General features: G+C 41.9%; 1 protein-coding gene across 3 annotated transcripts in view; it reads left to right on the top strand.

Annotated features, from left to right (window-relative positions):
• ptprn2 (protein tyrosine phosphatase receptor type N2) overlaps positions 1–27,562 on the top strand; it is a 290,147-nt gene that overhangs the window by 29,352 nt on the left and 233,233 nt on the right. For all 3 annotated transcript variants that reach the window (XR_008760159.1, XM_055929231.1, XM_055929230.1), the window contains exon 2: positions 17,050–17,100. Coding sequence is in view for 2 of the 3 variants with exons in the window: in XM_055929231.1 (XP_055785206.1) it covers positions 17,050–17,100 (51 nt within the window). In the remaining variant the exon portion in view is untranslated. The remainder of the gene's footprint in view (positions 1–17,049; positions 17,101–27,562) is intronic.

The raw sequence follows: 27,562 nt of genomic DNA, 5'->3' as shown, positions 1-27,562 counted from the left end.
AGAGCTCAGCCATGTGCTTCTTCTCAGTAACAACCTCATCATCAACATTAAGGGACATGGGCAACTGTGAGGAGGAGTGTTTATTCTCCAGGTCTTTAACCGTTTTCTAGAACTTCTTGGAGTTAGACCCACAGAGAGAGAATTGCGCCTTAAAGTATCTAACTTTGACCTTCCGGATAGCCTTAGTGCACTTATTTCTCATTTGCCTGAATGATAGCCAGTCAGCTTGAGTATGTGTGTGCCCGAGCCTTTCGCCAAATGCAATTCTTGAGGAGGAAGAACTCTACAAGATCACGGTCGAACCAGGGGCTGAACCTGTTTTTAAGTCTAATTTTCTTTATGGGGGAGTGTTTGTTAACAATACCACTGAAATTATCAAAAAAGAAGGTCCAAGCATAAAGATTGCCACTCCCTCACCGTTGGAAGATCTGTCTTGCCGAAAAAGGTTATAACCAGAAAGGTTAACATCAGTGTTCAAAACACTCTTTCTTAACCACGTCTCAGTAATAACCAACACATCTGGATTGGAGCTGTGAACCCACACTTTCAATTGATCCAGTTTAGGTAATAAGCTTCTAGTGTTAACGTGTAGAAAACCCAGGCTTTTACGAGAGCAGAAATCAGTGAAGCAGATATCAGAGCACACCTCAGAATTGGGGCTAGCAACTGTAGATGGGCCAGGGTGTACATGCACATTTCCAGATATCATCAACAGTAATACAATGAAGGCATGGCATAGTACAGGGGGAGCTCTGCAGTGCTGATTTATGACATCTGAATGTGCATCAGATGGCAACAAGATCATATTGTACAGCAATTACATCAGGTAACATGAATACAAAGCCGGCGAGAGGTGGTAAGAATAAGATGTGAGGCCAAAAGTCTGTGTAACCAATAGAGAGCCAGAGTCTCAAGTGAGGGAACAAACATAGTCTGTCCCACGGTTGGGTAAAGAAATTAACTTTATTTCCTGATGATAAAGTGTTATGTTTGGAGCAAACCCAATACAACACATTACTGAGTACCACTCTCCATATTTTCAAGCATAGTGGTGGCTGCATCATGTCATGAGTATGCTTGTAATCATTAAGGGCGGGTGAGTTTTTTTTTTCAGGATAAAAAAAATGGAATGTAGCTAAGCCAAGGCAAAATACTAGAGGAAAACCTGGTTCAGCCCGCTTTCCACCAGACACTGGGAGCTGAATTCACCTTTCAGCATGACTATAACCTAAAACACAAGGTCAAATATACACGGGAGTTGCATACCAGGAAGACAGTGAATCTTCCTGAGTGACCGAGTTACAATTTTGACTTAAACCTACTTGAAATTCTATGACAAGACCTGAAAATGGTTGTCTAGCAATGATCAGCAATCAATTTGAAAGAGCTTGAAGAATTATAATGGGCAAATGTGACACAATCCAGGTGTGGAAATCTCTTAGATACAAAGGTGCTTCTACAAAGTATTGACTCAGGTGTGAATAGTTATGTAAATGATATATATTTGTATTTCATTTTCAATAAATTTGCTAACATTTCAAAAAACATGTTTTCACTTTGTCATTATGGGGTATTGTGTATAGATCGAGTAAAAAATACTTAATCCATTTTGAATTCAGGCAGTGACAGCAAATTGTGGAATAAGTCAAGGGGAATGAATACTTTCTGAAGGCACTATAATTGTACCCTTGCAGTTCGTACCATAAAAGAGCCACTAGTGTAGAGGTACAGGTACAAAAGCTTACTTTGCAGAAGGTGCAAATTTGCCTCTTTAGGCTACCACAATAGTGAAAAAAGCTGTTTGTTCCTTTTAAGTGACAAAAATGTACCTCTAAAATGTTTTGGGGGGTATTGTTTTAACACTGTAGGCTGTAAAGTCCTATTTGCATATTTCCCAGGTGCCGCGTTCCCAGTACCTCGCATGACTGTGTTTGCTCTTGACAGAGACATGGTTGTTGCAATCATGGACCTTCAGTCCTGTAGCCTTCCAGTTGAGTGCCTAAGTGAATATTAATTGAAATAAAACTGTTTATGACAATACATTACATAAGGCCATACTTTGACAATCTATTTTTACCCCAACATAGTAGTCTGAAACTCCTGGTTTGCAGGCCAAATCAAGCAAGTCACATTGTGTGCTGGCATGCAAAGTGATATGTAATTCCTTTTGGAATTCAGTCAGTCAGAGTTAGGATATCCCCATTTTTCTTTACTTTTAATCACCTGCAACCTGCATTGGAATGACAATACCTAAACCATCCAAGTGGGAACAACTATCTCAGTAACATGTGGAATAAATTCAACTTCTAACAGATTGGATTAGTTTAGAAAAAGGCATGCTATTTATCTTTGTGTAGCATAAAATCAATCGATCAATCTGCATGCAAAAACACACATTGAAACAAACAATTCTGAAAATCAACCTGCAATATGATAATGAAGGTTGTCGTTTTTTAATGGTGTGAGGATTGTACCTTTTTATATTCAAAATATTGGGTAAAATATTTTTGCCATAAACTAGATTATCCACATACCCTAAAAGGTACTGAACAGTATGAGATTAAGTGTGTACCCCCTGAAGGTGCACACTTAATCTACACTAACCATACCTTTTTTTCTGAGAGTGTGTTATGTTACAAACATGCAGTGCAGATGTGATCTGAAGGTGATTGTGTGTACCTTACACAGAACATGCTGTCAGTAATGAAGCAGCCAGGGGGGCATCTTGGGGGAGCGCCTCTCTTTGCCAAACAGCTGCGGAGATTGTGGTGCTCAAGGCGTGAGGACTTATCTAGAGCACTGGTTTTTACATACTGTGAATTTAATGGATTTGGAAACACCATCTGTGTGCTAATAGCCTGTTTCCAGAGAAACACCTGAGGTGGTACCTGTAAGGTTTCAGTAGACACATTTCCGTCTGAGCTATTTCCATTCATTGAAATCTGTCCGGTTTATATGTTAGTGCTGTAAGGCATTTATTTAGCAGAGGAATCATAGTTAGCATATTTTACACAGCAAATTGTCCAGTGTTAAAAAAGCAAACAAATTAACACGGAGTGTTAAATCAACACTGAAAATGTTGAGTCTGTGGACCCATATAGACACCAGAACAGTGTTAAATTAGCACACTGCTTAGTGCAGAGCTCTCCAACGTTTGTTCCTGGAGAGCTACCCTCCTGTAGGGTTTCGCTCAAATCCCAGTTGTAACTATCCTAATTCAGTTGATCAACTATGTAATTATTAGAATCAGGTGTGCTAAATTAGGGTCAGAGTCAAAACCTACAAGACGGTAGCTCTCCAAAGAACAGGGTTGGAGAGCCCTTGCTTAGTGTAAAGCCTTATTCCAATACTTCCCTGAGAGCCTTGCATTTCTAGTAAATTGTAGAGTTACCAGCCATAATTGTATTTTTTGTGTGCACTGTTGGCCATGTATAAACTAAAGTAGAGTACCATAAATGTGTTTTACAGTATTAATTATGGCGCATTGTGGGAAAAAAATGTTGTGGGCGGGGAAGAGTCTCTGGCTCATTAACATATTTTAAGGCGTACCTTGTAAGACGCTATTTGTTGCATCTGTGAGTGAGAATGCTGTACCCACACATAATACGGTAATATACTGTATTTTAGGAATTCTACAAACCTGTCCTGAAACTCTACAGTAATTTACTGACCAATTGCTGCCATACATTTACTGTAATTAAGAATACAGAACCATACCACATTTTTGGAGCTAGTGGGTGCATGGTATTGTTGTTTCTCATGCATTAACATATTTTACAAGGGAAGCCTTGTAAGAAGCTATATTTGAGAGTGATGCACCAATTTAATTGTTATGTGGTAGTGGTTCATTAACAATTACATATATAGAGAACAGATCAGAGTGGTATTAAACCTGTTAATGGTTGAATATTTACCCATGTCCATTTGATCTGTTTTGGCCTGTAATCCCAGCCAGTTTGGTAGCCTTTTAGGCCTCTAAATTTGGCTTATATCACACTATATCACAATAAACATAAAGTTCAAATGCAGAGACTCTGAAACCATTGATTGAGTGCTTTTGAAGTGACGGGTTGGCGCTGCACTGTATCAGCACAATGGACAGCGCCCTACACACTAAATAAAGCAAGGCTGTTTTGATAATGAATCTACAGTTGAAGTCGGAAGTTTACATACACATAGGTTGGAGTCATTAAAACTCGTTTTTCAACCACTCCACAAATTTGTTGTTATCAAACTATAGTTTTGGCAAGTTGGTTAGGACATCTACTTTGTGCATGACACAAGTAATTTTTCCAACAATTGTTTACAGAGATTATTTCACTTATAATTCACTGTATCACAATTCCAGTGGGTCAGAAGTTTACATACACTAAGTTGACTGTGCCTTTAAACAGCTTGGAAAATTCCAGAAAATGATGTCATGGCTTTAGAAGCTTCTGATAGGCTAATTGACATCATTTGAGTCAATTGGAGGTGTACCTGTGGATGTATTTCAAGGCCTAGCTTCAAACTCAGTGCCTCTTTGCTTGACATCATGGGAAAATCAAAAGAAATCAGCCAAGACCTCCACAAGTCTGGTTCATCCTTGGGAGAAATTTCCAAATGCCTGAAGGTACCACGTTCATCTGTACAAACAATAGTACGCAAGTGTAAACACCATGGGACCACGCAGCCGTCATACCGCTCAGGAAGGAGACTCGTTCTGTCTCCTTGAGATGAACGTATTTTGGTGCGAAAAGTGCAAATCAATCCCAGAACAACAGCAAAGGACCTTGTGAAGAGGCTGGAGGAAACAGGTACAAAAGTATCTATATCCACAGTAAAACGAGTCCTATATCAACATAACCTGAAAGGCCGCTCCTCAAGGAAGAAGCCACTGCTCCAAAACCACCATTAAAAAAGCCAGACTATGGTTTGCAACCGCACATGGAGAAATGTCCTCTGGTCTGATGAAACAAAAATAGAACTGTTTGGCCATAATGACCATCGTTATGTTTGGAGGAAAAAGGGGAGGCTTGCAAGCCGAAGAACAACATCCCAACCATGAAGCACGGGGGTGGCAGCATCATGTTGTGGGGGTGCTTTGCTGCAGGAGGGACTGGTGTATTTCACAAAATAGATGGCATCACAAGAAGGAAAATTATGTGGATATATTGAAGCAACATCTCAAGACATCAGTCAGGAAGTTAAAGTAAAAATTCCCGGTCTTAGGTCAGTTAGGATCACCACTTTATTTTAACATTTGAAATATTAGTAAGAGAGAATGATTTATTTCAGCTTTTATTTATTTCATCACATTCCCAGTGGGTCAGAAGTTTACATACACTCAATTAGTATTTGGTAGCATTGCCTTAAACAATTTAAACTTGGGTCAAACATTTCGGGTAGCCTTACACAAGCTTCCCACAATAAGTTGGGTGTATTTTGGCCCATTCCTCCTGACAGAGCTGGTGTAACGGAGTCAGGTTTGTAGGCTTCCTTGCTCGCACACACTTTTTCAGTTCTGTCCACAAATTTTCTATAGGATTGAGGTCAGGGCTTTGTGATGGCCACTCCAATACCTTGACTTCGCATAGAGATTATCAGGCTATTGATTGTGGCCTGTGGAATGTTGTCCCACTCCTCTTCAACGGCTGTGCGAAGTTGCTGGATATTGGTGGGAACTGGAACACTCTGTTGTACACGATGATCCAGTGCCTCCTAAACCTGCTCAATGGGTGACATGGCTGGTGAGTATGTATTCCATGGAAGAACTGGGCCATTTTCAGCTTCAGAATTGTGTACAGATCCTTGCGACATGGAGCCATGCATTATCATGCTGTACCATGAGGTGATGGCGGCGGATGAATGGCACGACAATGGGCCTCAGTATCTCGTCCCGGTATCTATGTGTATTCAAATTGCCATCGATAAAATGCAATTGTGTTCATTGTCCGTAGCTTATGCCTGCCCATACCATAACCCCCGCCACCAGTGGGCACTCTGTTCACAACGTTGAGATCAGCAAACCGCTCGTCCACACACTGCCATCTGCCCGGTACAGTTGAAACCAGGGTTCATCCGTGAGAGGACACTTCTCCAGCATGCCAATGGCCATCGAAGGTGAGCATTTGCCCATTGAAGTCGGTTACGACACCAAACTGCAGTCAGGTCAAGACCCTGGTGAGGATGACGAGCACGCATATGAGCTTCCCTGAGACGGTTTCTGACAGTTTTTGCAGAAGTTTTTCGGTTGTGCAAACCCACAGTTTTGTCAGCTGTCCAGGTGGCTGGTCTCAGACGATCCCGCAGGTGAAGAAGCCGGATGTGGACGTCCTGGACTGGCATGGTTAAACGTGGTCTGATGGTTGTGAGGCCGATTGGACGTACTGCCAAATTCTCAAAAATGACGTTGAGGCGGTTTACGGTAGAGAAATTAACAATACATTAGCTGACAACGGCTCTGATGGACATTCCAGCAGTCAGCATGACAAATGAGCGCTCCCTCAAAACTTGAAACATATGTGGCATTGTGTTGTGTGCCAAAAATTCACATTTTAGAGTGGCCTTTTATTGTCGACAGCACAAGGTGCACCTGTGTAATGATCATGCTGTTTAACTTCTTATGGATAGGGGGCAGCATTTTCACGTTTGGATGAAAAGTGTGCCCAAAGTAAACGGCCTGCTACTCAGTCCCAGTTGCTAATATATGCATAGTATTATTAGATTTGGATAGAAAACACTCTGAAGTTCCTAAAACTGTTTGAATGATGTCTGTGAGTATAACAGAACTCATAGTGGGAAATCTGAGGTTGGTCATTTTTCAGCTCATTCCCAATTGAAGATACAGTAGGATATGGGTCATGTTGCACTTCCTAAGGCTTCCACTAGATGTCAACAGTCCTTAGAACCTTGTCTGATGCTTCTACTATAAAGGAGGGGGGAATGAGAGGGGATTGAGTCAGAGGTCTGGCAGAATGCTTTGAGCTCGTGAAACTCGTTCACATGAGAGCGAGCTCTGTTCCATTGCTATTCTGAAGACAAAGGAATTCTCCGGTTGGAACATTATTGAAGATTTATGTTAAAAACATCCTAAAGATTGATTCTATACTTTGTTTGACATGTTTCTACGACCTGTAATATAACTTTTTTGACTTTTTGTCTGTACTTTCCACTGTACTTGCATGGGCATCGTGAGTTTGGATTTGTTTACCAAACGCGCTAACAAAAGGAGGTATTTGGACATAAATGATGAACTTTATGGAACAAATCAAACATTTATTGTGGAACTGGGATTCCTGGGAGTGCATTCTGATGAAGATCATCAAAGGTAAGTGAAAATTTATAATGCTATTTCTGACTTATGTTGACTCCAAAATGGCGGATATCTTCTTGGGTTGTGTTGGTCTCTGAGCGCTGTACTCAGATTATTGCATGGTTTGCTTTTTCTGTAAAGTTTTTTTGAAATCTGACGCAGCGGTTGCATTAAGGAGAAGCATATCTTTAAATCTGTGAATAACATTTGTATCTTTTATCAATGTTTATTCTGCGTATTTCTGTGATTTTGATGTGGTTCTGTGCAAATTCATGGGATGTTTTGGAGGCAAAGCCAAATGTAAACTGAGGTTTTTGGATATAAATATGAACTTGACCGAACAAAACATTGTGTAACATGTTGTCCCGGGAGTGTCATCTGATGAAGAATATCAAAGGATTAATTTGATCAATTTTTCAGCTTTTTGTGACTCCTCTCTTTGGTTGGAAAATCGCAAGCGGTACCGGAGCGCTAAGTCTAGGTCCAAGAGGCTTCGAAACAGCTTATACCCCCAAGCCATAAGATTCCTGAACATCTAGTCAAATGGCTACCTGGACTATTCACATTGCCCCCCTCCCCTCCCCTTTCTACACCACTGCCACTCTCTGATGTCATCTATGCATAGTCACTTTAATTAACTCTACCTACATGTACATACTACCTCAACTAACCGGTGCCCCCGTACACATTGACTCTGTACCAGCACCCCCTGTATATATTGTTATTTTTAATTGCTCCTCTTTAATTACTTGTTACTTGTATCTCTTTTTCTTATCCGTATTTTTTGAAACTGCACTGTTGGTTAGGGGCTCGTAAGTAAGCATTTCACTGTAAGGTATACACCTGTTATATTCGGCGCATGTGACTAATAAAATTGTATTTGATTTGATTTTTGGACACCCCACTCATGTATGTGGCATTGTTGGGTATGGTGCTAAAACACCTTGGCAAGTTCCTTGTCTTTTCAGAGAGTATATTCTATCATAGACAGAAAAGTCCCCTGCCCCCCTCCCCTCTTGACTTTATCACATCCAATGTCCCCCTCAATAGTTGCTGGTTTGAAACAAGGAACTCAATAATGTCCACAATCGCCAACAAATACATGTGATTTCTTGCTAGCTGCCCATCATTAATAAGTGTTGACACCAATGTTCCCATAGCACTTTCAACTTCTTTTTTCCCTACTGTGCAGTGCATTTTCAAATGCTCTTTGCTTGATGCGTGCCTAGCGAATTCTTTGGTAAAATCAAAGCATGCTTCCAGTCAGAATACCCAGGTTGGTGAAGGCCTTGTCTATGTTAGCATGGAACCCAACATGGGAAACAAAATGGCGCATCTGTAGTAACCAAATATTGCAGCCACTCTCTTCCTATGAACTAGTTGCTGTTAAATGAATGTTTTTGGACAGAAAACTAGTAATAAAGAATTGAAGCTTCCTGCAGCATTAAGGTTTTCCATCCAATCGTGGCGAAAATAGGTTAATTTACTCGTGGCTTTGATCAACACAGTATACACTAGTGGCACCTGCTGGTCCAAAGAATTTAGAGCAGCCAAATTATTATAAATACCAAACCAATACCAAACCAATCAGATGGTGGTGTGACTAAACAAAGCTTCAGCATCATTGATCACATGCTTCTGATAAAATGATACAGGCACCGGCCCACTACTTCGAAGCACACTGCTTAGTGATTTTGACCCATGCCTCAGAGCTCCGGTATCAAACGTAACATTACAACAGAAAACCTGTGGCTAGGGCAGGGTTCTAGTCTAGTCTTGGCTGCCTCCTCTATTCCCAGATCGTCAGGAACAGTCGGGGGTGGAGGGGGCTGTGGAGCCATTATCCTGGCGGCGCTTGTGGGAGGGTGGATAGGCTCTGCACGTGGAGCGAGCTGGAGCTCGGCAGCTGCTGCTGCTCATTGCTCTCCTTCTCCTTTGGCTTTGTTCGGGTACTTTGACTCAGCCTATTTCTGATATCCATCGTGGCAATGGCAGATTAGCTGCGTCGAGCTAGCTAAATAGTGTAAGGCTAATAACACTAACGCTTTTTTACAGCTACCTAAGAAGCTAACTAAACTCTGTAGTGATGGGACGTGAGACATATGTGAGTGAAGCAGCTCCAATGGCAAACTTGACCCCGCCCTTATAAATCAAAGTCAAATATTACAGGCTGAAGCGTATTACGTTATTCACTTAGCCTACCACAGATGAGAAGCATTCTTTCCCACTTTTTATGGTAACCTAAAGGAGTTATACCTATCCATAGCCCCCCTACACACACCGCGGCGTGCTCTGTCCTTTGTCCGAAGATACAGAATTTTCACCAACCTGTCAGTCAATCATTTGAACTTTTTTTTGCTATTTTTTATAAAGAGACATAAAACTAAAACTGAGGGGGCTAAACCACCTTTTGCCCACACGTGGATTTTTTTCCTTAAAGTTTAATTGTCACTTTTACTTTATGTACTGTGTTTTGTTGCTCTGGCATCAAGTTACCGTCCATATCACTGTATTGTATTGGCACTATCCAGAGATAATCAGAGACATGTCATAAGATATCTTGTTGTAATTGCAATTATTTTGAAGACCAATAAACCTTAACTACGACAACATTTTCAGTAACGGTTACAGAAAGGTTTTACTTGCTATGACTGTGATGTTTTTCTTTTCTTTTTATCAACCTTGGTTGAATGCACTGGCTAAGTTGCTGAGGACAAGAATGCTCGCTAAATGACCAAAATCTAAATGTAAATTTTAAATTTAAAACTTACAAAGACCACTGGGTAATATGTAACTGCATGTGTAATTCCAGTAATTTAATGTAAATTAGATTACAGTAACATTTTGCTCATGTAAAATGGATTACCGTAAAATGGATTACAGTAGCTGTACTATAAAATCAATTACAGTAACTTACTGGCCATTTCTTCCAGTAAGTTACTGTACATTTTACGGGAAATGTTTTACAGTGTGACAGAGTATTGGTTGTTGCATTCATCCATTTTAGTTCCTATGGACTTCAAGTGAAATCCTAAGCAAATATGTTATCATAAAAAATATAGATATATTTAACACAATACCATACGTATTTCATAAGGCCTTATTTTGAGGGCCTAGTTTTACATGGACCCGAAACTCACAAACATCACTTTGAACCAAAACCATGCCAATCATTATCATATTCTCCAGCATGCTCTATTGCAAGTTGATTTTTAGAATTGTTTCTTTCAATATCTATGTCTGTGCATTGATTCATTAATCTTATGCTACACAAAGATAAATAACATGAATGTTTCTAAACTAATCCAATCATTTAGTTGTTTTTTTTGCACTTGTTACTGAAATGTTTTGTTCCAGTTTAAATATAAAGCAATTTAATGATGACATTCGCTTAGGATGTCACTTGGTGAAGTCCACACTACCAGAAATGTATGAGTGCAACAAGCATGTCTCTGTCACTAACACATGCAATTATGGGTGGTATCTCTACAATTTACTCGAAAGGCAAGGCACTCTGGGACATATTTGAATAAGGCTTTACACTAATCAGTGTTAATGTAGCACTGTTCCGGTGTCTAAATGGGTCCATAGACTCAACACTTTCAGTGTTGATTTAACACTCTGTTTGAGTTTTATTATGTTTTCTTACATTGGAGAATTTGCGGTGTGTACGACAATACGTCATTGTGCTGCCTAAACAGGTGACAATGTGTTATTGATGTGCATTAAATTATACAGCTCATACACGCTCTAGAAAAAAAGATAGAAAGAAGTCCTGCTGATGCTGCCGCTGTCCTAATGTGGACACCGTAGTCTGGTTCAGATCTTCTTGATCCTCCACATATCAATGCAAATCAGGTCACCCGGCTCTAGCTATATTTAGCATCAGCTGCTACATTCATCCTACCTGTAGTTAAAGCCCATTTTCTATTCAGCAAATTCATTTTGCATTAGGCTGTAATAACGTAACGCTGAACTGTCATGTGTTGGATTATCACAAGCTATGTCGGAGCCTGGTAAGAATGAGTAAAGTCAGTCAAATGAGTCAGTCACTCTTGTCAAAGTTTGCTCATTCGCAATAAAAACGAAAGCAACACAACCCAATCAGTGTGATTTGAACCGCTATCCATTTGGTGTGATGGAGGAGTTCCAAAGATGGATGCTTATTATAGTCTAGGGCTGGCCTCACCATGGTAACCTGATGGATCAGTCCTTGATGTAGTCGGTGTGCTAGCAGTCAAGACTGGAAGAATACGGATACCATTTTGCCACATAGTGAGAACCCCCGAGACCCCTGGTGAGGATTCATACACATGCGGAGACTACTCCTAAATGCGGAGACTACTTCTAGAGTGTGAGGTATATTTTTTTATTCACTTACACTGTAATGGAAAACTAAATTACAAAGTAATGTTTGGTATTACCGACCGTAAAATACTCTGAACATTTTTACTGCAGCATACTGTAAATCATGGTGCATTGAGGGGAAATGTTGTGGGCGGGGCAAATAATTGCTGTGTTTAGAATGGTGCTGTAATTCCATCTCACAGAATACAGTAGCGTACTGTATCTTTGGAGTGCCAAAAACCCTTTGACCACTACTGTGTGCAGGGTATTGTTGTTCCTGTCTGATTAACATATTTTGCGGCGTGCATTTTAAGAGGCTATATTTGTTGCACCCTTGAGTGAGAATGCTGTACCAATTTATCTCCTATGTGGTTATAGTGGCACATCAATTTGTATAGGGAACAGATCAATCAGTTTAGATGAAGCGGAGGAGACAGGTTAAGGAAGGATTTTTAAGCTTTGAGACAATTGAGACATGGATTGTGTATGTGTGCCATTCAGAAGGTGACAAAAGATTTAAGTCCCTTTCAATGGGGTATGGTGGTCCGTGCCAGTCGCACCGGTTTGTGTCAAGAACTGCAATGCTGCTGGGTCTTTCACGCTCAACAGTTTCCCTTGTGTATCAAGAATGGTCCACCACCCAAAGGCCATCCAGGCAACAAGACACAATTGTGGGAAGCATTGGAGTCAACATGGGCCAGCATTTGGAGAAGGTTGTTCGTTGACAGACATGTATTTGTTTAAAATCACTTGATGGTTTCGTTTCAGAGAGACAAATAGTCATGTTTTTTTGCAAAACGCATGTATCCATCAGACTCTCAGAGAAATAAGTAGTCCTGCCAGGTTTTACACAGTCAAATTGAACAAATAAATACAGCTTTAAAAAAAAAAGAAATTGTACAAATGATACATTTTATTTTTATAATTCAATACAGTAATATGATATTTGTATGTAAAGCATTTACATTTGACATTTTAGTTATTTAGCAGATGCTCTTATCCAGAGTGACTTACAGTTAGTGTGTCCATCTCAAGATGGCTAGGTGAGACAACCACATACCACAGTCAAATTTACAGGAGACGGACATTCTATTCCAGCTTAACAATTGACATACAGTAAACACATTTTCAAACACATCTATGATCTATCTTCTGAGAACAGTCATATTTTACACACACATGAAGGTACCCATAAGCAATCATTTCTGATTAAAAAAATAAAAATACCTGATGACGACAACAGGACCCATTTACATTTTTTTTGTCCTGAGGTCCTCAACATCATCCTCACTGATTGCATTTTAATTAAAAGACCGTTTTAATCATCTCCACCACCACCGCGTACAGGAGTGGAAACGTGGCGTTATCAATTCGTCGTCCTGCCCGCCTTACTCTCACTCAGTACTATCTGACCAACCACCACCAACACACACACACGGCGGACACTTCATTAAATTGAAGGCATTAATTAATATTGAGAGCTGACAAGCCCTCACAGACAACGTAATGAATGAAGTAGATGGCGGAGTGTTTAGGTGGTAAAGTTGAGTGGACTGACAGTAATTGCCGAGGGGTGAGGAGCACGATGAAGAGGCCATCCCATGGTTGGTTGAGAGTCCTGAAGCACTGAAGCAACATTTCAAAGGGATATGGGTCAGTATTTACAAAACTTGATCACACCGCCTATGATTACATAGACAGGGGGGACCTGATCCTAGATCAGCACTCCTACTCTGAGACGCTTTAAGAAGTTGGTTCAGTCTGTAGGGTTTTCAACATTGAGGGAGGTTGAGATGTTGGAGATGGAGTATGGAGGGGCTAAGGGAAGCCTCGGGTGCCATTTCCCAGGCACCTAACAGTTGAGTAACAGTCATATTCCTCAGGCTTTTAAATATATGGACAGCTGGAGACATTTGGTGTGAGAGAGAAAAACTGTGTGGGTGCGCGCGCGCGTGTGTGTGTGCGTGCGTGTGTCTGTGAGTGTGTTTGTCCCTGAAAGCAGAGCTACATAATAGTTTTGTGATTATGTCCCTTTGTGAAATGCCACTCCCATGACTATTAAATAGCTATTCTGCTGACACAAAGAAGAATTCATTACCCCAAGCAGACGCAATTTGGAGGCCAACGTAGCCCTCACATCCCCGGGAAAGTGTGCATTGTGTGACTAATCAAATTGGCCTAGAGAACATTAAGGAAATGTTTTTAATGATGTGTATCAGAAATAAACCCAAGAAACTTGAACAAGCAATGTCTGTCTAATAACTTCTCTTTAATAGGTGGTTTCACCCCCAATTTCATGATTACGATCTTGTCTCATCGCTGCAACTCCCCAACGGGCTCGGGAGAGACGAAAGTCGGGTCACGCGTCCCGCGGAACATGACCCGCCAAACTGCGCTTCTTAACACCCGCTCACTTAACCCGGAAGCCAGCTGCACCAATGTGTACAGTAGGAGGAAACACCATTATACTGATGACCGAAGTCAGCCTACCGGACCGCCACAAGGAGTCGCTAGAGCGCGATGAGCCAAGTTAAGCTCCACTGGCCAAACCCTCCCCTAACCCGGACAATTCTGGGCCAATTGTTCACCACCCTATGGTACTCCTGGTCATGGGCCGTTAATGACAGCCTGGGATCAAACATACACTGTGATGCAGTGCCATAGACCACTCTGGAGGCCTGTCTGGAAAGCTTTTTAATATACTTCATTCTCTGGGTCACAATTACAATGGTCATCATGTAATGCTTTATCATCTCTCTGCCTCTCTCTCTCTCTCTCCTTTCAGTAGAGGGATTAATAGACTGCTCACATCTGTAGGCAGCCATTAAAGTACTGTTTGTCCAAGGCTTCTCCCCCGAACTCAGTCCATTAGGCATGCACCGCTGTGAACCGCGCACCTCTGTCCAACAGGGTCATCTGGGTGCGCTTGCCTTCGACCATTGCAGGTGATAAATAGAGTGAGAGAAAGTGATAAAAGGACAGAGTGCTGTGACTCAGTGCGATGGGCCATCACTGAGGAATATCCTGTGTTCATCTGGATTCATCTGTTGACGTCACACTGCCTTTGTGTGCCCATAGGGGCTATTGATGTTGTGTCGTGATGTGGCACACTGCCTACGAATAGGTCCTCTTGACAAGTATTCTCAGAATGGATTTTCCAAATATTTAACTGGAAGTAAAGGTTCTGTTCATAAGGTTGCATTGTTCCAATCCCGAACCAATGACACGGAGGATTCAGCTGTTGACGTCACACTGCCTTTGTGCGCTACACCTGACTACCCCCGAGCTATTGAGGTTGTGTCGTGATATGGCCCAGGCAGACACTGTCTACGAATGTAGGTCCTCTTGAAAAGTATTCCCACATTGGATTGTGGGAAATTAATGTTCTGTTCAAAATTGTGCTCTGCTCCAATCCCAAACCACCCTTTAATTACAATAGAAACCAATAATCAATGACTCTCTGTACATAGTTGCATCTCAAATGGCACTCTATTCCCCTCATAGTGCGCTAGTTATGACCAGGGCCCATAGGGCCACCCTGGTATTCGACAAGTCAAGAGTCGTCAAATGACCTCCTCTTTTCCTCTGGGAGTGGGGCGTATTTTGCAGCAGCAATGTTCTCCTCTCCTCACGTGGACACAAGGCCACTTTAGCATCCCAGTATAAATCTGCCAGCCAGAGGACAGGCCTGTGTCTGGCTAGCTTACGCTCGCCAACAGCTGCGCCTGGGGTCCTGAACACCGAGAGAAAGTCATTTTAGACAGTGTCATAGTGTTTAGATCATTCTGATGATGTCTACCATAAAATTGTTCCACGTCACGTAAGCAGAAACCCTGAGCAGACCACAGTTACACACCAGCGGTGGCTAGTGGCACTTTAAATTGGAGGACAGGCTCATAGTAATGGCTGGAATGGAATTTTGCAACTCTACCTCTCGGTCTCAGACATATACATGGTGGATGTTCACCGGGGTAGATGAGAGTTGATAGCAGTGGTAATCTCTGCACTTTGATATCGTTGTGTTTACTTGATAGCTACCTACACAAATAGCTACCTAGAACCACGTGTTAATAAGATACAAATTCCTTCAAAATATTTAAATGCAAAGTCTGATCCCTGTGTCTTCAGTGTGAAATATGACCACCAGGACCTGTAACCCAGAAGCTCCAGCCATCTGTTCATTTATCAGTCTGGAACAAGAACACCCAGCCTCGCTCAGTCAGCATTAATGTTCATTAATAATTATATAGGGGAAGAACATTGCCCGTGGACCTGGGATATTAGACCCAGACAGGACAGAGGAAGGACTCTGGCTAATTGGTGATAGATAGCTTTACCATTGGGCATTACAGTGTGTTCCTGATCATCTGAAGTAGCCAGTGTAATGAAAAACGTTGTCAGACAGGGTGGTGCACAAAATCAAATTTGGTGGCACTGATGCACCCAAAATTATTAAGTCAATTAAGTGCTATCTAGAACATAACAGGGTTCTTTGGCTGTCCCCATAGGAGAACCCTTTGAAGAACCCCTTTTGGTTCCAGGTATAACCCTTTTAGCGTCCATGTAAAACCCTTTCCACAGAGGGTTCTACATGGAACCCAAAAGGGTTCTACCTGGAACCCAAAAGAGTTCTCCTACGAGGACAGCCGAAGAACCCTTTTGGAACCCTTTTTTTCTATGAGTGTAGTATTTGGCTGGCAGCTGGCGCTTATGAAACACACTGGCGTAGAGGTCATGCTTAAAACTAAAGGCACAGTGCAGTGGTGTATCATGGTGCTGTGTGCCTCTGTAGCCTACTCCTAAAAGGGACTTGATGTAGCCTATGCCGTCAGTGTTGTTGTCAATGTTCTATTTCTATTTTTGTTTCTGTGTGTGGATTAAATAATGACTTACTGGCTGGCTTTTTGATTTGCCCCTTTCTCTGTAGTAAGGAGACTTTGATGAATGTGATCAGACACCAAGACTTTATTGATCAGATCAATTCTTCAATGGCGCATTAACCTTTTGGACAAAATGTCAGGGAACTTGTTTAACGGTTTAGTCAATTAAAACTCGCGCTTTGCTAAGTTGATATTTCACTTACAAATGAATATTTTTCAGATACATTCAGTCTTAAAAAGTAGACTAATGTGCAGATCCAGCTAATCCCAAATGAATGGGAAAAATGTGCACTGTCTAATTTCCTGTTTTTACTTTATTCAGTGCTTATCTTTTCCATTCATTCGGGATGGAGGCATATAGCTCAATCTTAACAACCGATGTTGTGGGATGTGGTTTCATCACGCATTAGACTGCTAGAGGTCTGAAAACGTCTGGCAACCTTTGATTTGAAAGTGTAATGTCCTCTGAGAATGATTGTGATGTGTTGTAAATTGTGTTCTAAGTTTGCATTTCTTTCTCTGTTTCAGGTTGCCTGTTCGAGGATGAGCTCTGTACACCTTACGAGTTCTGCGCTAATGGTAAGCCAGCCAGCTTCAAAGGGTTCTATTCTGAGAAGTGACAATCAACCAACCGCCCACCACCCTCATTATACAGCAGCCCTTCAGTGATGGTATCGACTCACACACACTATTCTAAAGCACTCATTGCTTTTCATCACTACCGGGGGGAAACTAAGCCTGCATCCCAAATAGCACCCTATTCCCTTTATAGTGCACTACTTTTGACCAGGGCCCATAGGGCCTGAGCAAATGTATTAAAAATAAAAAGCTGACTTTTTACACATCACATTTGCATAACTATTCAGACCCTTAGTACTATGTTGAAGCACCTTTGGCAGTGATTACAGCCTCAAGTCTTTTTGGGTATGACGCTACAAGCTTGGCACACCTGTATTTGGGGAGTTTCTCCCATTCCTCTCTACAGATCCTTTCAAGCTCTGTCAGGTTGAATGGGAGCGTTGCTGCACAGCTATTTTATGGTTTCTCCAGAGATGTTCGATTGGGTTTAAGTCTGAGCTCCGGCTGGGACACTCAAGGACATTCAGAGACTTGTCCTGAAGCCACTCCTGCGTTGTCTTGGCTGTGTGCTTAGGGTCGTTGTCCTGTTGGAAGATGAACCGTCGCCCCAGTCTGAGGTCCTGTGTGCTCTGGAGTAGGTTTTTATCAAGGAACTCTCTGCACTTTGCTCCCTCGATCCTGACTAGTCTCCCAGTCCCTGCCGCTGAAAAACATTCACACAGCATGATGCTGCCACCACCATGCTTCACCATAGGGATGGTGCCAGGTTTCTTCCAGACGTGACGCTTGGCATTCAGGCCAAAGAATTCAATCTTGGTTTCATCAGACCAGAGAATTTTGTTTCTTATGGCCTGAGAGTCTTTAGGTGCCTTTTGGCAAACTCCAAGCGGGCTGTCATGTGCCTTTTACTGAGGAGTGGCTTCTGGAAGGTTCTCCCATCTCCACAGAGGAACTCTAGAGCTCTTTGAGAGTGACCATCGGGTTCTTGGTCACCTGCCTGACCAAGGCTCTTCTACCCTGGTTGCTCAGTTTGGCCAGGCGGCCAGCTCTAGGAAGAGTCTTGGTGGTTCCAAACTTCTTCCATTTAAGAATGATGGAGGCCACTGTGTTCTTGGGGACCTTCAATGCTGCAGAAATGTTTTGGTACTCTTCCCCAGATCTGTGCCTCGACACAATCCTGTCTCGGCGCTCTATGGACAATTCCTTCAGCCACATGTCTTGGTTTTTGCTCTGTGGGACCTTATATAGACAGGTATGTGCCTTTCCAAATCATGTCCAATCAATTGAAATTACCTTACCTGGTGGACTCCAATCAAGTTGTAGAAACATCTCAAGGATGATCAATCGAAACAGGATGCACCTGAGCTCAATTTTGAGTCTCATAGCAAAGGGTCTGAATACTTCTGTAAATAAGGTATTTCTGTTTTCCAACATTTCTAAAAACGTAACAAAATGTGGAAAAAGTCAAGGGGAGTGAATGCTTTCCGAATGCACTGTACAGTATATATAGATTTTTTATTATTTTTTGCAAAAATGTTTAAAAACCTGTTTTCGCTTTGTCATTATGGGGTATTGTGTGTAGATTGCTGAGGATTCTTTAAAAAAAATAATTTTCTTCTATTGGTTTTTAAAAGCTGTAACATAACAAAATGCGGAAAAAGTCAAAGGGGTCTGAATATTTTCCGAAGGCACTGTACATTCAGCTCAAACATAGCCGACGAGTCAAGTGTGAGAGAAGCACAAAGTTCTTAGGGCAAAACATAAATAAAATGGAAAGAAATTACAAATACTTCTAGGGTTTTTTGATCACACAGCACCTCAACAGAACCTATGTCTCTCAATCAAGTTCTCATGGTTATATATACAGTAGAGTATAGAATGAATTGCCTCTGTATGCTCCTACATTTCCTTTGAATCTAGCTATGAATGTTAATGACAGAGTGAGGGGTGGAAATGTTGAGGCTTTATTCATTTGGCCTTTGGGAAGAATCGTGTACAGTGGCATACACAACACAAACATGTGTGGATGAACAGAAGGCAGTGTCGCTAAGGTTAAGTTTAAGGTTAATGTATTCCCCATAGGAAATTGTCCCGATAGTCGTTGAGGCGCGGGTATTTATCAAGCGTTCATCTCAGAGTAGGAGTGCTGATCCAGGATCAACTTCCCCTTGTCCAGCTTCATCGTGATCTAAAATGGCAAAACTGATCTTAAATCAGCACTTCTACACCGAGACTCTTAATACGTGTTCTCTGTCATATACTTCTAACAGATCCCTGGCCTAGACACCACATCTGTGTGTGTTTGCGTTTTTGATTTTTCTTTACACCAGTCAACATAATGACTCAACGTCTGGGCTTAAATGTTATTTAGTTTGAATGCACGCAGCTCGCTTCATTTAGCCCAAATGAGCTCATGATGAAATCAATCTTCAAATGAGGTGAAGCTTGCAAAGGAACACTTACATTGGATCTCCATCAATCTAACTCCCGATCTAAAATCTTAAGAAAATGTTTAACGTGGGCGCTCTTATCCGTATCTAAGATTATGCTCTGTTGCTCTGTATATAGACTCATTCACTCCTAATGAATAAACCTGTGAGAAGAGTGTGTGGTTGTATAACTACCTCTGCCACTTATTCTCTGCTCTCGGTCCCTGAAGAACTAACCTGGATAATTTTAGGCTGGTTCAACCTTACTCTGTTTCTCATTCAGCTTAGCTGCTGGCATGGCGGTCAGTGACACAGGAGGGAGATTTCTAGAAAGAACTAATTTCACACCCCTCACCAGGATATGGCCCCTTTTCCATGGCTGAGAATTTTCTTTGAAACTCTTAGTGTCTCCATTAACTAGAGATATTGGAAGATAGGAGGAATCATCGGAGCCTTTTCCTCATTGTGAATGGCAAATGAAAGCTCACAAGAAAAGAGATTCCATAGTTTTTGAATTCAAGATGTTTTGTATCCTGGTGTCTGTTTCTGGTGAGCACTTAACAAAGAAAACGAACATCGCCTTTACGCCAAATACTTGTGTGAGAAGTATAAGGTGCAGTGGTTATGTGCTTGATGCGCCCCCCCCCCCCCAGGTCAACCGGTTTCTAGTAGCCCTTTCTTGCACTCAAATGACCTAGTGGCCTCAAGGGTGGAATGTTATTAATATTAACACAATTAATCAACATAATTTTTTTTAGAACGTCGAAAATTCGGTGTTTCTTTGTCAAACGGTTTTGTTATAGTTTAGTCTTCTATAATGTATATAAAGTGTAATATTAGGATGCAAACTCAAAATGTAATACAATTCAACTCTCAATCTGACATGGTACAGGTGTCTATAGGTGCTAAAGATCCTAGTTCGACCCATGAGACCCATGAGGCGGCGCACAATTGGCTCAGGGTCGTCTGGGTTAGGGGAGGGTTTGTCCTTTTCCCATCACGCTCTAGCAACTCTTGTGGCGGGCCGTGCGCATGCACGCTGAGTCCGTACGGGTGTTGCAGCGATGGGACAAGACTGTAACTACCAATTGGGGAGAAAACGGGGTAAAAAGTACACAAATTAAATAAATAAAAATAAATGTTTCGCGATCAACTAGGAATCCCTTGGTGATCAACCAGTCAATCGCGATCGACCGTTTTGTGACCACTGTCCTAAAGCATCAGTGCTCACAGTTAAATTGCTTTACCGGTTATAGGATTATTATTATTATTGTGTTATTATCAATAAAACATTACAAATAGGTGCAGAGTGTATGATTTGCCTGTTGGGGGGGATGGAGACTCCAAGCTCCGCTAAAATCATTGACAACTGCGTGGCGTTTTGTTAAATAAATATGAACTATTTGGTTGTAATACCATCACGTTTTGAAGAGCATAGTCAGAACTACAGATTTTCGATTATTCCATGCAAAACGATTGTGCACATTTAGCTCTAGGTCTCTCATCAGCGTAATACTGCAAATAACTGCATGCTTTTCATGATCAGTAAACATCAATAATTGGTCATGTAAATTCAAAGGGTAGTCTCATGGTATCTCTCAGTATTGGCCCCCATTATTTGGATATTTGAGTGATTTAAAATAAAAGTGAACCATACCTGTGTGTGGTGGTTTTAGTTCATTTCCCACCCTTTGTGGGATCTGCCTTTCAAGCAGCAGAAGGGCGCATTTGCCGATATACTGTTAGGTGATAATGTTTACTTTGCAAGCTACCGGTAGAAAGTTTGTACAGTTGGCTAAACATAATGTGGTAAGTAGACCTAATGTATTCCAACCAACGTACCTACCTAGCGAAGTTAGCAAACACTATCCCCTTTTCAACATTGTGAGTGTTTAATCCCGATTGCTGCTGACAGACATGATAGCCTACATTGATTGATGGACCATGTCAAATTGGCTAGCTATCTAATAACAGATCACATCCATATGGCTAGTTAACAAGCTAACTTTCAGGAGATAAAGTAGATGGCTATATTTGCTTGCCATCCATAGTGGTGATGACACTAGTCTGACTGACAACTTAACCAGGACAAGGACTTTCCAATGTCAAGCTCTTTCCAAAAGCCAAGCTAAATGACACGTTAGTTGCGTAGCTACATGCCAAATGGATCGGCTACCCTCACGTATCTGAAACCACGTCATCAGTTGAGGTTTACTGATCATGAAAAGCATGCAGTTACTTGATAGAGGTAAATGTGGAATAATCGTAAATGTATAGTTCTGACTATGCTCTTGAAGAGGTGATGATATTAAAACGAAATAGTTATAACATTTACTAAACCATCCCATGAAAACGGCACGTAGTTGTCAAGGTCTCCTTGCACCCCAGCAGCCAAATCGAATGCTCTGCACCGTATTGTGACGTTTTAGTGATAACGACCTATATCTGTCAATCAACATTCCACCTTATTTTCAAAGGCCTCACACACATTCAAAACAACTCTATGTATATGTCCTAAATGCACATTATTCTTTATATAGTGCATTCATTTTGGTCAAAAGTAGTGCACTATATAGGGAATAGGGTGCCATTTGAGACGCAAACCTTGGCAAACAATGGCGTTACAGATATTCTATCTATATTTAGCCTTTTCTTTTCCAATTTAATTAAATTGATTAGCTATTGTTGTATGTTTAACGTAATTCTATTTTCAATTTGATTGAATCGAGATTAATTTCTACTGATTACGGTTAGCCCACTGTTGGGCTTTACCAATGCTCTTGGAATGTAATGTGTTGTAAGGGGTGCGTAACTGGTGGCAGGGAAGTCAGACGCAGGAGAGCAGAACTGGGTAATAACTGGAGCAGTTTCATTATCAAAACCAACGGCATCCAGAATAACAAAATATGGGTACAAAACCCGTCGCGCACCAGTCAAAATGTGCACAAGCACTTACAACAAATAATTCCACACACAGACATGGGGGGAACAGAAGGTTAAATACACGACAAGTAATGAGGGAAATGTAAACCAGGTGTGTGGGAAAACAAGACAAAACAAATGGAAAATGAAAAGTGGATCGGCGATGGCTAGAAGACCGCCGACTTCGACTGCCGAACGCCGCCCGAACAAGGAGAGGAACCGACTTCGTGACGTGTGCATGTATGTGGACACATATATTGATTTGTTGCCAGCTGAAAGCTCCTGTAGCCTTGATCAGTGTTTGAGCTCAGACCCCAATGGTTTGTTCAAATACCTCATGTTGTTGTGGCCCTTGCCCCTGTCATTTTGAGACATTTGTCCTGAACATTTTTTATTATAAATGTCTCAAATCAACTATTATTTGTCACATGCTTCGTAAACAACATGTGTAGACTAACAGTGAAAGGCTTACCTATGGGTCCTTCGCAATAATGCAGAGAGAAAGGAATTAGAGAGATACTAGAAAAGTAAAACAGGTAACAATAAAAGTCATAATAAATACACAATGAGTAATGATCAAATCAAATCCAGCTTTATTTATGCAGCACATTTCAGACATGGAATGCAGCACTTTTCAGACATGGAATGCAACACAATGCGCGTTACAGGAAAAAAATGAATGAAAACAATGAAAATAAAACTGAAATATTTACTACACAACAAACATAAGAGGATCAAAAACAAAAGAATAACAATAAAAATGGAATGAATAAAAAGCACCCTAAGGAAAAGCAAAGCTAAAAAGATATTCCAGAGGCTGGGTGCATAGTAACTAAAGGATACCTCTCCATGCCTCTTGGTCTTAAGCTTTGGGATAGTTAAAAGGCCAGTGCCGGAGGACCTGAGGGACCTGACATGTATTGGGGTACACAATCGTGGATTAATTTAAAAACCAATAGAAGAATCTTAAAATGTATGCTTAAACTCACAGGCAGCCAGTGCCGAGACCTTAAAACCTGTGTAATATGTGCTCTCTGTCTGGTCTTGGTCAGTACCCGACCAAGACCAAATAACAGCTAGGATTTTTACCTGGTGTTTTATCTTAATTGCACGTCATTTAAAACGTGGCTATATACACGGGGTACCAGTACCGAGTTGATGTGCAGAATTACGAGGTAATTGAGGTACATTTATACAGTACATATAACTATGAATAAAGTGACAGATAATAAACAGTAGCAGCAGCGTATGTGATGAGACAAAAATGTTAGTACGAAAAAGGGTCAGTGCAGATAGTCTTCTTACGGCTGAAATTCCGTTAACGGGATCGATTTGACAACAGCCAGTGAAAGTGCAGGGCGCCAAATTCAAACAACAGAAATCTCATAATTAAAATTCCTCAAACATACAAGTATTATACACCATTTTAAAGATAAACTTGTTGTTAAGGCTTGGGGGTAGAAGCTCTTCAGGGTCCTGTTGGTTCCAGACTTGGTGCATCGGTACCGCTTGCCGTGCGGTTGCAGAGCAGTCTATGACTTGGGTGGCTGGAGTCTTTGACCATTTTTAGGGCCTTCCTCTGACACTGCCTGGTATAGTGGTCCTGGATGGCAGGGAACTCAGCCCCAGTAATGTACTAGGCTGTACACACTACCCTCTGTATCGCCTTCTGGTCAGATGCCAAGAAGTTGCCACACCAAGCGGTGATGCGGACATTTAATATGCTCTCAATGGTGCCGATGTACAACTTTTTGAGGATCTGAGGTCCCGTGCCAAATATTTTGAGCCTCCTGAGGGGGAAGAGGCGTTGTCGTGCCCTCTTCACGACTGTCTTGGTGTGCGTGGAACATGATAGATATTTTGTGATGTGGACACCGAGGAACTTGAAGCTTTTGACCCGCTCCACTAGAGTCCCATCAATGTGAAGGGGGACGTGCTCGGCCCTCGATTTCCTATAGTCCACGATCAGCTCCTTTGTCTTGCTGACGTTGAGGGAGATGTTGTTGTTCTGGTACCACACTGCCAGGTTTCTGACCTCTATAGGCTGACCTATAGGCTGACCTCTACAACCCTATAGGCTGTCTCATCGTCATCGGAGATCAAGCCTACCACCATCATCACATCGGCAAACTTTATGATGGTGTTGAAGTTATGTGTGGCCATGCAGTAGTGAGTGAACAGGGAGTAAAGGAGGGGACTAAGTATGCACCCCCCGTGTTGAGGGTCAGCATGGCGGATGCATTTTTGCCTACCCTCATCACCTGGGGGCGCCCTGTCAGGAAGTCCAGGGTCCAGTTGCAGAGGGAGGTGTTCAGTCCCAGGGTCTTTAGCTTCGTGATGAGCTTGGAGGGCAGTATGGTGTTGAACACTGAGCTGTAGTCAATGAACAGCATTCTCAAATAGGTGTTCCTCTTGTCCATGTGGGAAAGGGCAGTGTGGAGTGCAATAGATATTGTGTAATCTGTGGATCTGTTGAGGCAGTTTGCGAACTGGAGTGGGTCCAGGGTGTCTGGGGTGATGGTGTTGATATGAGCCATGACTTTCAAAGCATTTGACGGCTACAGATGCAAGTGCTACGGGGCTATAGTCGTTTAGATAGGTTACCTAGGAGTTCTTGGGCACAGGGACTATGGTGATCTGCTTGAAACATGTAGGTATTACAGACTGTGTCAGGGAGAGGTTGAGCTGGTGGCATATCAGGATTTTTTATAAGCATCTGGATTAGTGTCCCGCTCCTTTAAAGCAGCAGCTCTAGCTTAGCTCAGTGCGGATGTTGCCTGTAATCCATGGCTTCTGGTTGGGATATTACGTATGACGATGTCGCCGATGCACTTATTAATGAAGCCGGTGACTGATGTGGTAAACTCCTCAATGCCATTGGATGAATCCCGGAACATATTCCAGTCCGCTCAAGCGAAACAGTCCTGTAGTTTATCATCCGCTTTATCGGACCACTTCTGTGTTGAGCGCGTCACTGGTACTTCCTGTTTCAGATTTTGCTTGTAAGCAGGAATCAGGAGGTTAGAGTTATGGTCATATTTGCCAAATGCAGGGCAAGGGAGAGCTTTGTATGCGTTTCTGTGTGTGGAGTAAAGGTGATCTAGAGGTTTTTTCATCTCTAATTGCACACGTGACATGCTGGTAGAACTTAACTAAGACGGTTTTTAATTTTCCTGCATAAAAATCTCTGGCCACTAGGAGCGCCTCCTCTGGATGAGTATTTTCCTGTTTGCTTATGGCCCTATACAGCTCGTTGTGTCACGTTCTGACCTTAGATCCTTTTTTATGTCTTTATTTTAGTTTGGTCAGGGCGTGAGTTGGGTTGGGCATTATATGTTGTTTTTCTATGTTTTGTTCTCTTGTTAGATTTCTATGTGTTGGGCCTAGTATGGTTCTCAATCAGAGGCAGGTGTCAGTCGTTGTCTCTCTTACACTCTCTTGCCTTTTTCATTTCTGTGCCTCGACGATTAGGGCCTGGCCCGGGGTGAGCAGAATGCATAGCCGCGGGAAGCAGGGGTGCTGAGGGTGCTGCAGCCCCTCCTGAAAAATCATTTTCAAACATTATCTACAAATAAAAGTTATGACCAGCGCAAAAAACAACAACACTAAATTGAAGAATTGGTCAGGAGCACATAAAATGCTGCTATGCAATGCAGCGCCTTTATAGACTCTGCAGTTCTGCATGTTGTCTTTTGTTTGTTCAACTCTCCATGTGGCCAACAAAAAAAGATGTCCGCTCGTTCATGCGTAAAATTGAAATACAATGGGAAAGTCAGCATCTTAGATCTATCCATATGTTAGTCTCCATAATGCTTCTTTCCCCTTCTTTTGTTTCTTTCTTTAGGGAAATCTCATTGAGACCTAGTTCCCGATCACAAGTGAGCACAGAACAATACACACACAACAAAAAATGCACACATTAAATACAAAATACACACATTAAGGAAGAGCTAATCCATCAAAGCATGTGCAGTCCTCCTGGCAAAGTTTGATGTGGTCCATCGCATTCACTGTAAAGTGGCTAAGCAACAAATAATCTCTGCATTTTGTAATGCTGTATCGACCTGGGGAGACTTGATTTAGCATCTCTGGATTAGATGCCGTCCCCACCCCATCATAATTCTCTATTAGCTGTTATTAGCCGTTTACAAGACAAGGATAATTGCTGAACATAGCACAGACTTTCCTGTATAGCACAGACTTTTCCTGTTTGAAGGATTTTCCAGGAATCTTCCAATAATCAAATCAAATGTTATTTGTCACACATACACATGATTAGCAGATGTTAATGCGAGTGTAGCAAAATGCTTGTGCTTCTCGTTCCGACAATGCAGTAATATCCAACGAGTAATCTAACCTAACAATTTCACAACAATTACCTTATGTGTAAAGGTGTAAAGGAATGAATAAGAATATGTACATACAAAAATATATGAATGAGTGATGGTATAGAACGGCATAGGCAAGATGCAGTGGATGGTATACAGTGGAGTACAGTAAATACATATGAGATGAGTATTGTAGGGTATGTTAACATTATATGAAGTGGCATTGTTTAAAGTGGCTAGTGATACATTTATTACATACATTTTTCCAGTGGCTGGAGTTGAGTCAGTATGTTGGCAGCAGCCACTCAATGTTAGTGATGGCTGTTTAACAGTCTGATGGCCTTGACATAGAAGCTGTTTTTCAGTCTGTCGGTCCCTGCTTTGATGCACCTGTACTGACCTCGCCTTCTGGATGATAGCGGGGTGAACAGGCAGTGGCTCGGGTGGTTGTTGTCCTTGATGATCTTTTTGGCCTTCCTGTGTCATCGGGTGGTGTAGGTGTCCTGGAGGGCAGGTAGTTTGCCCCCGGGGATGCGTTGTGCAGACCTCACTACCCTCTGGAGAGCCTTACTGTTATGGGCGGAGCAGTTGCCGTACCAGGCTCTCGATTGTGTATCTGTAAAAGTTTGTGTGTTTTTGGTGACCAGCCGAATTTCTTCAGCCTCCTGAGGTTGAAGAGGCGCTACTGCGCCTTCTTCGCCACGCTGTCTGCTCCCTCTGCTGTTTCCAGAAGTCCACGATCATCTCCTTTGTTTTGTTGACGTTGAGTGTGAGGTTATTTTC

The sequence above is a fragment of the Salvelinus fontinalis genome, chromosome 7 (genome assembly GCF_029448725.1).
Source record: "Salvelinus fontinalis isolate EN_2023a chromosome 7, ASM2944872v1, whole genome shotgun sequence".
NCBI lineage: Eukaryota > Metazoa > Chordata > Actinopteri > Salmoniformes > Salmonidae > Salvelinus > Salvelinus fontinalis.
Note: the sequence above shows the minus strand (reverse complement) of the source record. Positions and strands in the feature narration are given on the sequence as shown.